This window comes from Mytilus edulis, chromosome 9, assembly GCF_963676685.1.
Source record: "Mytilus edulis chromosome 9, xbMytEdul2.2, whole genome shotgun sequence".
NCBI lineage: Eukaryota > Metazoa > Mollusca > Bivalvia > Mytilida > Mytilidae > Mytilus > Mytilus edulis.
In genome coordinates this window covers 78,240,223-78,251,845 of record NC_092352.1, presented here as the reverse complement: position 1 = coordinate 78,251,845, position 11,623 = coordinate 78,240,223, and the positions used below count along the sequence as shown (strand labels likewise).

General features: G+C 31.0%; 1 protein-coding gene across 1 annotated transcript; it reads right to left on the bottom strand.

Moving 5' to 3' along the window:
* Positions 1 to 844: 844 nt before the first annotated feature.
* LOC139489117 (trypsin-1-like) lies at positions 845 to 10,712 on the bottom strand. The gene is made up of 7 exons (XM_071275248.1): positions 10,631 to 10,712; positions 7,867 to 7,976; positions 7,091 to 7,194; positions 5,766 to 6,037; positions 3,963 to 4,105; positions 2,232 to 2,289; positions 845 to 989 (listed from the first exon to the last, which is right to left on the bottom strand). The coding sequence occupies exons 1-7, from the start codon at positions 10,674 to 10,676 to the stop codon at positions 892 to 894; spliced, it is 831 nt and encodes a 276-aa protein (XP_071131349.1). The 5' UTR covers positions 10,677 to 10,712; the 3' UTR covers positions 845 to 891.
* Positions 10,713 to 11,623: the final 911 nt, after the last annotated feature.

Genomic DNA, 11,623 nt, shown 5'->3' with positions numbered 1-11,623 from the left:
AAGATGTAATGATATTAAATTTCTTCTTAAATGCAAATTAAATAACTACGTCAGTTTCTGGGGAAAGGGCAATAACTCAATTTAAATCAATAAGCCATTGTCATTATATATAGCTTGCAAAAAACAATTAATTGTCCCATAGTCGACAATATTAGCTTTCTCAAAAGATACAGACTTTAACAAGTTGATTTTTAGTACGAAGCATTGCTTGAATTCAAGAAAAAATTTAAGGAGAGTATTTTTAGTCCAAAATATATGAGTAACTGTTGCTTCTTAGAATGTAATTTGTACTAATCTCCCCAACTATAAATGGTGCTCTTGAAAATATGTATTATATATATTATTTTGTCTTTGGTATAAAATAAAGTGCATTAGGTGTCTAGTAATAAAAACATAGCGGCTGCACTTGTAGATTCAATGATTGTTAAATTTGGCCAAGAGGTTTCAGAGGGAAAACATTTTGAAAAACAGTTAACAAACGACGGACGATGGATGGATGCCAAGCGGTAAAGAAAGCACATGTCTGTGATTTACCACGTGTGTGTGCAGATTTTTCGTTGTTAAATATCATATCAAAATGGTGAGATATTGAATGACAGATAACAAAGTTCATATATTTGATCTTGCGAAAATTATGTTCACTGACGAAAGTTATTGTCAATTCGATTTTATAACATCATCTTCGTGTATTGTCATCTTATATTAGTACCGTTGTGCAAATCTTTAGACTTATATATATTAAACACATGTCTATGATTAACCACTAGGATTTTTTTAATTTTTTAATTGGTAAATCAATATGATCATAATTCAATGGAAAGTTATCGAATGAAAGTGCGCAGAGTTATATATTTGGTTTTATATATATTTATTTAGAATTTCGTAGAATTTCTAAGAGTTGTTGTTGATCCAGGTCAAATATTTATGTACATCTGCATACACACCAGGTAATTCTGGTCGAGCACATCCATATCCCCAGCTTACAATACCTACAATGAATAAACATTTCTCAAGACTGAAAGATTTACAAATGTGCATTGCTAAAATTAAAAATAACACCGCTTTCATAATTGATGTTATGGTTAATAGATAATAGTGTGCCAACTATAATAGATAATTCCGTGCTAGTCTGGGTTTGTAAAACCTAATGACTCAACATTCTATTTAGATACTGAAAAAGACTAATTAAAAAAGAAAATGTAAAGGCTAGTTAGAATTGATGAGTAAAAATGTTCTGAGGTTTACTACCAAACAAACATTGTTCACCCAAAATCCAATTTGTCATTTATTATTTCAACGGTGTCACGCAATGGCACTTACAGATCAAAGATAAGGTTGAATCACATTGATTCTTCAAGTATATGGTTTCCACGTCCTGTGACATTAAATTAATGCAAAAAACCAAGGTCACTTTCCGCTTTATTTTTTCAAGATCAAATATCGTCCAAAACGAAGACCAAAAGGACTTACGTTTTATCAAGAACCAGCTGGAGCAAAGTCCAAATCCGAATCAACAAAATTAACTTTGACCTCAATTTCAAAGTAAAAGGTCAATGATCTCAAATCAACACACTCTAAGACACTGTTAAGTATGAAGACGAAGTTACCCTACCAAAAAGCGTATTTTGAATATCTAAAAAGTCAACAAAGCACCTTGACCCAAGTAAATTGTCGTAGCATCATGTAGAAAATTCAGTTTATCACACATTTAAATTGATACTTATTACAGTTTCACCATCGGTCGCCAAGCATAGAACATAAAAAAATATGCAACAATCCAATTGAAAAAAACTAACGGCATAATTTATAACAAAACAATTTTCGAAAAACAAATCTAACAGACATGAACCAACGACAACCACTAAACAACAGGCTCCTCACTTGATCCAGGCATTTTAATAATTTGGCTGGTTAAAATGTTTGTGTGAGACAAACCCTGCTCCTAGCATGGGAAAGGATTGCTAAAGTACAAAATAAGAAATAACTTTCAAAATCAGTCATCAGATCGATACAAAAACATCTAACAAAAACACAACATTCAGGACGTGGCAGCTAAACAATGTTTTTGCTCGAAGGAAAATCGAAACATTTCCTTCTTTTAATCGCTTTTGGATTTATTATGAAAATATGCTAACTAGCTCATTGTTTTTGCCGCTTTTTTGTTCAAATCGTGTTCTCTTAAACCTACATCATTGTACATGTGCTGATATATTTGAAAAAATAAAACATACCTATAAGATCCCAATTGCCCTGAGCGTTCAAACAAGAATATGGTCCACCAGAATCTCCCTGTACAGAATAAAATTTGCAATCAATTAGAACAATATCTCCTTTAAATCACACACATTTAGATTTCTAAATTAAGGAATGGTACAAAATTTGTAGAGCATATCTATGTTGGTACGAAGGAAACTACAATCAAACAATCGAAGATTTATAAATATAAGAACTAAATGTAGTTTTATTTCTAAATTCTATTTCAAACTAGCAATCAATTTGTCTCTTTTGTCGTTAATTTCCTCGGTTTTGGTTTGTTATCCCGATTTTGTTTTTTGTCCATGGATTTATGAGTTTTGAACAGCGGTATACTACTGTTGCCTTTATTCAGTATATAATAATTGGCTCTCAATAATGACGACTTCAGTATGTATACTAAAGAAATGTATCCTGTTGAACTTACTTCAAATAAAGCTAATACTAACAATGACCACTGCCCTTTCCTCGATCTTGATATCTATATCACTAACGGAAAGCTTAATACTGATATTTATCATAAAAGAGATGATTTTTCATTTCCTATCGTTAATTACCCATTTTTAGATGGTGACGTTCCCTTGTCACCATCTTACGGTGTTTATATATCTCAACTTGTACGATTCGCTCGTGTATGTAACAATGTTTTAGATTTTAACGAGAGAAATTTATGTATTACTGAAAAAATATTATACCAGGGTTTTCGATATCACAAACTATTCAAAACATTTACTAAATTTTATCATCGGTACAAGGACATCATTCGTAAATATAGCTCAACATGCAGACTTCTTATACCTTCAGGTATTTCATATCCATTTTTTTTTTTTGGAAATATTTTTTATAAAGCACAAAAATGTCAGTATTCACCTCCGAAACTAACAAAACCTTTAAATAGACTTATTAAGAAGGGATATAGTTACGATACTGTTGTCAGGTCTTTAAAGATTGCATATTTTGGCGTTAATATTGATTCATTTATAGGGTCTTTGCATCGGAACTAAACACAATTATTCAAAAACCAGTTGTTAGCATGACACGGGTTATGTTCTTCTCATATATGTTATGATGGTATGATACTAAACCCCTAACGGGGAGGATTGTGCCTGATTTCATATGATGAAATCATAATCTTTCAATCAGTGTAATTGAAGTCTGGAGCTGGCATGTCAGTTAACTGCTAGTAGTATGTTGTTATTTATGTATTATTGTCATTTTGTTTATTTTCTTTGGTTACATCTTCTGACATCAGACTCGGACTACTCTTGAACTGAATTTTAATGTGCGTATTGTTATGCGTTTACTTTTCTACATTGGCTAGAGTTATAGGGGGAGAGTTGAGATCTCATAAACATGTTTAACCCCGCCTCATTTTTGCGCCTGTCCCAAGTCAGAAGCCTCTGGCCTTTGTTAGTCTTGTATTATTTTAATTTTAGTTTCTTGTGTACAATTTGGAAATTAGTATGGCGTTCATTATCACTGAACTAGTATATATTTGTTAAGGGGCCAGCTGAAGGACGCCTCCGGGTGCGGGAATTTCTCGCTACATTGAAGACCTGTTGGTGACCTTCTGCTGTTGTTTTTTTCTGTGGTCGAGTTGTTGTCTCTTTGACACATTCCCCATTTTCATTCTCAATTTTATTTTATACATATCACCGTGTAAGCTCTGTTACTAAACATAATATTGCAATCGCAAAAAGTGTATTTACCTGACAAGCATCTTTTCCGCCGGCGTCAAGACCAGCACATAACATTGTGTTTGCATTATAAGCATTACTCAAATAACCTGTACATGCGGCATCGGACAGCACTGGTTTGTATACCTCTTGTAGTCTGTCAGATGTTGAACCACCTATTAAAAGTAGTATAAATAAAATTGAATTGAAAAATATAAAACAAAAAATAACTAACTCGAAGGTAAATTTAAGAAAAGGAGGTCCATGTAATCTGACAAAATTAAAAGTTACATTTTTAAAGCAATCTAAAGAACGAATAGAAAACAACTGTCACGTTCCCGCCTTGGTTCATGCATTTTCTGAAAAAAATACCTTAGCTAAAGAACGTTCGCTGATCGTATATAAAACAATCCTCTTATACATTATAATATATTTTAACCACCCTAGCTTTTCTGTGGAAATATATTCACAGTAGGAATTCCATTCATACCGATACAGGGTGGGGGGTTTTAGGCGTCTAATCGCTTGATTTCGTCATATGTTTCCAAATCATATTTGAAATAACAATGAAAAGACTAATATCTGCCCACACAATGAGGCAACACCACTAAACGTTAAACGTTTAAACGTTATGTTTGTTAACTAAGAGCATACATTTGATAATTAGATAAATTCAAAATTCTATTTATTTGAAAATGAAGTTATATTTTATAATATGAATTAATAATCCACCAAAGGTGTGAAATATATATCCTTTATTTATATTTGTTCTTGAAATTGAATACAAGACTCATATGCTATCAATATTTCTATGTTAATTTTGTACTCTGCATTTTTCAAATTTAAACCATTTGACGTATGAATAGTTGTATCTAACTCTATGCCGTTTTATACTTTCCTAAAATTTTCAATTTTTTTTTTTATATTGAACTCTTATTTAGTCTAATTTCAACTCTTTAGTCCATTGATTGTTTTCCTTGAATTTGCTTTTTTTACGCAATGAACAAATGTGACCATGTCTAAAGACGTAAAAAATGGATAATTTTGTTTTAATTATTATTAAATAAGCATGTTCCGCTGCATTATTCCATAAACGTAAAGCCTGAAAATGAGCAAATGAAGTTCTACACGTGAGAGATCTACTAGAAGTTATCTCAAAGTAAATAAGTCAATTGTACACTGATAAAAGTATACACCAATGTGCCCGCGCTTATTTCCGTTACTATCTTGATTATTTAGAACGATTCTATAGTCCACAGCAGATAAGTACAGTTTAACCACACATGTTAAATCTCATATATACAAATGAGAGTACACAAAGGGTATCGATTTAACTTGTTGTAGTTTAACAATGTTTCTATAGTCGCATGTTCACTATGACAAATTCATACATTCCTTTTTGTAAATATTCATAATAAATGAATTATACCGTTTATTCATTAGTTAAACATCAGGATAGATTAATCATTTCTCTATTATACATATTTTAAAAAAAAAAACATGGTGGAATATTCAAATTTCAATGCAAGCCTTGGTTTCTCTTAATTTTGAAATGATGCTTTAAATACTTAAGAAAAATATATTGCATTAGGGTTTGGTGTGGTCGTTACTTAGTCCGTATAACAAAATGGAGGGAACATACGATATCTTTTGCTGACATAAACACTATCTTTTGGCAGATAAGTAAGTTTTAGTAGATTAGAACAATTGTTGTTTTCACATCTTTTTAATGTGTATATATCTAAACTTTCCAAAGGAATATTTTGCTTTTAATCGTTTGTACAAATGTTAATAATTCTTTATCATGTTTATTATAAATAACTAATTTGTATTTACCTTCAGAGGTAGTTCCCCATCCCGTTACGACACATTCTTGATTGAAAAAGTCACTGGTAGGTAATGACGTCACACAAATTGGGCTGACATCATCGTTCTCTGTAACTGTTCCTGCAAGTAGCATGATAGCTATATCATTGTCGAAGGTTCTTGAATTGTAATTATTGTGACTGTTGATTTGTGAAACAGTATACGCTCTCTGGTTAGCTTCATTGGCAGATCGTGAATGTACTCCAACGTCGATGGTCCAATCTCCAGGTCTGTTTTCTGTTCTGTTAAGAGATTAATTTTTTGTACTGTGAATTCATTATTATTCGTTGGATACCAATTTTTCGTGGGTTTCGTGTGTACAGGCGAACCACCAATTCAAATGTTCAACAAATAACATTTGTTCAATAAGCTATATATACAGAAATTGGTAAAACCACGAAATCAAATATAGACGAATATGTCAGTTTTCACCAATCCACAAAAATTGAAACCCACGAAAATAAATGAATCAACAGTAACAAAATAGAAAAATAAGAATACAAAACTTCTAACAAACTTCATATCTTATAAATGGCATAATCAACATTTCAAACACTTGAAACGAATTTTCCTTATTTGATATAGTCATTTCTCTATGAATGAAATTGTGGATTTAATCTAGTTTTATAGCTTGTTATAGCCCTTCAATAGTGTAAACGTCCAACAAAATGTATAAAAAATAATGAAGAATGTTGCATGCTTAAGTGCGGGCATTGTCTAACGTGCACGTTGGAATGTTGTATTGTACAATTTGTAAAAATCATGCAATGGGATTTATTGGTGAATACGGTTGATATTTCCGTTATAATCTTCTTTACAAATATTAACATTTTAGTAAAGCTCCCTTTCTCCTTGATTAAATCGCAATATGATCAATTCTGATTTATTGATTGATTGGTTTTTTTGTGTTTATTTCTAGACTATAGTATTTTTAAATAACGTTCTGTAGTGTATAATAAAATGGTGAGAGGTAGGGTGTGTATGGTGCAGAAGAAATAAGTGCAAAGTTTTACGAAATTTTTTACATGGTGTAAGATGGAAGTTTTGACATATAATATAGGACTGTACACAACATTAGATAAAATATTTGCTACATTTACAGCCAATAGTGACTCACAAAAACTTTACACGGCAATCTTTCTAACATAACTTTTATTCTTATTAGTTCTTGTAAAATTCACCAAAACAAATATAGGTCTGAAAATTAGTCAGCATTTACTAAAACTATTGTTAGCAATAATTCCAGTTCCTTTATGAAATTGTATAACTGTAATTAAAAATAAACAAAAACTTACCCATCAACACAGTGAGCAGCTGTAATAACTACAAGATTTCCAGCGCTATTTCTAATCAAGGCACCACCACAGGTCAGAGTACTTGTTCTGTATCTCATCAATACCTAAATAATATGCAATATATATAAAAATAAAAAAGAGCTCAATTGATATTTCTGTTTGAAAAAACAAATCAACAGGTCAGAGTTCTTGTTTTGTATTTCATCAATACCTACATAGTATGCAATATTTAGAGAAAAAAAGGCTCAGCTGTTTTCTCTGATTAAAACAACCCTTCAAAGGTCAAAGTATTTGTAATGTACCTTATTAATACCTTGAATATATGCAATATTTGCAGATAATAAATACTACAATATATACATTTTATGTTCAATACTCTTTCGTGTTCAATTGTATTTCAAATTAGCACCAACGTATATCATGTATCTATGACATGTGCATCAAATAAAGGGACTGCACTTTAAATTCATTATTTTCTTCTAATAGTGGTAATTACGTAATAAAAATGCTGTTGGTCTCATATTATATCCTTTCATCAAAAGTTTAGAATTCGAAAAAAAGACACGTTTGGTCATCCTAATATTAGAAAGCGTAATAAAATATGTATTAAAGAGTACAACACATTTCACTGACAATGACATTTCTTCAAAGAAACATGAAACACAAACAAACAATAGTACGCAAAACACAACATACAAAACTAGGTAAACAATGTATTGTAGGTTGCAGAGATGACATGGCATGCCAAATATCTAATATATAAAACATATATATACCTGCCATGGCCAACTGTGCGGAACGGCCTCCCGGCCTCCAACAATGTATGTAGATTTATGAGGTGCGTTTACTGGGCTTCCACATCCTGTATTTTTGGCACTCGGCGCACCTACATGACAAAATGACAATTGAAAAGATATAAACACAAAATATCATTGAAGAACTTTTACGATGGTACTAAACACTTTGACTGAAATTAATTTGGCGCGTTTAATTTTCATAAAATTTTGAAAATATATTTACTTTCACCCTTTGACAAAAATATAAAAAATTCAAAAAACTTGAATCACACACTGTCTTGGAAAAATTTCATTGGATATATAGCAGTTTGACAAACACTAATTTTAATTCATGAGAAACTTAATATTTCCTAAACAATAAAACGAGATTGAAACGTTTAGCTGATTTTACAAATTTATCTCCCTGTAGTGTTAGGTACCACATTAAAAGTCTCCATAACTTAACTGCTTTTTTATTACCTCTCCACTTTTAATTTGGTTAGTGGATTAAAATAAAATTTGCTCGAAAGGGAATAATTAACATTTTTTAACTAAAGAAGAGAAACAAATAATATTTACTAAATATGAAAATAAATGTGTGAGTGACCTACATTATCTCTGATAAGCATATCTTAATAAATCATGTACAACTGTCACGTTGAAGTTATAATTAACAAGTACTTTGAACCACAGTCCTAGTTTGAAATATGTATTGAGATAAAACGTTATATACATGTAGCCAAGATAAACACATGATACAAACATGAACAATTAAGAGCATACAAACAATATTAGTGAAACATTTTCAGTTTATAACGCAACACAATTGTTCCATTTATTTTAATGTAATGGTTGAAATTGACAGCTGAACGACTTGAAACCAGGATCAATGACAAACGTGACAACTTCAACCTGTTAACCTTCATTATCTGTAATAACATACACCTGTCACATTGCATAGCATATCATATCTAAATTTATAATTAAGGACCTGCAAATTTACTTAATATATGTTTGTCTTTTTCTTGTTTATCATTGCGTTGTTAGTTTATTTTCTATCTGTGAATTTGAATGTCCCTCTGGTATCCTTCTTTTTTATCCCTTTATTATATGGAATTGACATAGATGTGTTCGTCATAACTGTTTCAATAGGGAATACACATTTGAAATACACATTGAACAAATGCTATGTTCAAGATAACGAATAGGTTCACTATTACGATGAGTCTGTATCTTGATTTACCAGAGATTTTTTAGCATATGGCATAAATATTGATTTGCAACGCCGATGATGATATAATGATACATTCTGTCGATACCACTGGTATCGTTCCCCTATATTGTTTACTTGATTTATATATTCAAAATGTTTTTCATGTCTTAACATAGCCACACGATCAATTTATATGATTTAAGGAGGCTCGAGGGTATAAAAATTTCAGAAAAAAATTAAACATTTGTTTTTCATTACAAATTTTATTTATTACCTTTTGTAGTTGTTCCTGTATCATATGGTACAAAAAACATTTAAAACAATTAATTCGTGTTGGCCCCAGATGACTTTTAAAATGTAAACATCATACAAAAAAGTTCCAAATTATCTCCCTTTGGTGGAAAAATGCCATTTTGGCTTTAAAATTGAAATATCTCTTTTAACTCATCGGTGACCTATATTTTTTAATATAATTTCGATATTTGCTGTACTTAAACTAATTCATTTGAAAATTTGAGCGATTTCTATAATAAATTTCTTTTTTTATTTCGATATTACCTTTATTTCTCTTATTAGTTCAACAGAAAAAAAAACACTTTTACAAAGATGTGTGCTTCTTTCGAAGGCGGATTGTGAGCGCAAATGAACGGTAAGATAAAGTTCATTTATAGAAAAATATAGAGAAATCCTAAATAAATGATTTAGACCCGCGAACCCCCTTAACAAGTGTTAAACACCATGAATAATATTGCCTCAAAAGTTAATTGATATACATGTATGTGTCTTTACTCAAAATCAGATAACACAGGAATGTATGCATATTGGCAGTCCATATATACACGATGCACAAAACTACTCTCTCCGCAAGCAAATGTAATACTAATTAGTCTTGATTCGGTATCATCGATTTTCCTTTTGAAACAGCGTTTTAACTAGCACCAAGGCAGTTTCATGGTTCACGGTCTTTGATGGACTACCAACTAATATCGATATAGATAGACTAGACAATATCGGCATTCTGTTATTAATTTTATTTGTAATAGTTTTGATCCTTACTAGATTATCTAATTCTTGACATGTAGATAAAAAAAAAGTTGTATATTTACTAATTAGACAGTAAAGGACGAACACTTTACACGACATCATTACACATTCCAACCTTTGTCTTTGGTATAACGCATATCGCATACAAAGCTTAAAAGGACCCAGATAACATAATATGAATTGTGATACATCAGACAAATTCAACTTGATAATGTAATTATAAGCAGAGAGCAACCACAGGACTACATGTTACTGTTAAGTTGAATGGTTAAACATGTTTGAGAGTGCTAATCTTTTTCGAAATTTATTGCAATGTACATTTAAATCCAAATCAGCCAATTGATCATGTGTTAAGCATGGAACTTTGAATTACTTACTTAAAATAATCCAAAGATTTGGAAAAAGTGAATTGTTACAATCAAATACATTTGATTGATTATTTCGTCAAGGCGTTAAAATGTGTGTATATGTATATATACATCATATCACTATCGAAAAAATACATACTGAATGTAGCTCCAATTACCGCTGCAAATAAAACCAGGACTTTCATGATGAATTGGAATTTGACAACTGCTTATTATCAATATCTATTCTATTTAAATGGAAATATACCGTACCGAATTGGGGGACATACATTGTATGCATTTTCTTTATGTTTATATACCGCATCATCTGTCAATTCTTGCTGTCCTTATTAATCCTAATAATCTTCTTATTTGCACCTGTTTCGCATCTATACCGTTTTCTGTTTTTTTTTATTATCAATTATATTTTGTTTACCATTATCCCTATTTGTCCTCTGCTTTTACTTATCTTTAACCTAGATTATAAACATTCAAATCACGTTGAAACTGGACTAAAGGTTAAATATCTTGTAATATAGATTCCTGTTCGGGATATATATATATATATATATATAAACAAAATAAAATATAGAACATGCATTAAGTGAATGAGAGATGTTACTGTGATACCTTTTTTATAATGATATTCAAGTCTATAATGAAATGTTACAACCTAATTATGGAAAAGTTAAAGCAGATAACTCTCGACTGAAATGCTTGAATAAGTTGGTTGTTATGTTTCTGCTCTTTAAATTACTTGCAATAATTGATACGAAAAATTGGCATCGCATCATTTCTGAATCATTTTGAACAATTTTTGCGTACTAAATTGCAATCCTGTTATCTTTTAAAAAAAATTTAAACCATTGTGTCAATGCAACTGATAATGAAGTTTTTCTCTCCGATATTTTTTACTTAAAGGAGCAACATTGTGTGTGCTACATGTGGAACAGGATCTGCTTTCCCTGCAGTTTGTTGCTTAGTCTTTGGTTTTCTATGTAGTGTGTTTGCGTACTATTATTTGTCTGTTTGCCGTTTTGTTTTAGCCATGGCGTTGGCAGTACATATTCGGTTTATGCGCTTGAAAGACCTTTTGATATCCTTCGCCGCTTATTCACCACCCCAGTATTCAGCACTTCTGTGTTAACATCAT

Coding starts and splice junctions, on each gene's coding strand:
- LOC139489117 (XM_071275248.1), bottom strand. CDS start 10,676: ATGAAAGTCCTGGTTTTATTTGCAGCGGTAATTGGAGCTACATTCA. Junction 7,977..10,630: donor GGTAATTGGAGCTACATTCA/GTATGTATTTTT, acceptor TTTGTCATGTAG/GTGCGCCGAGTGCCAAAAAT. Junction 4,106..5,765: donor ATGGGGAACTACCTCTGAAG/GTAAATACAAAT, acceptor TACTTTTAATAG/GTGGTTCAACATCTGACAGA.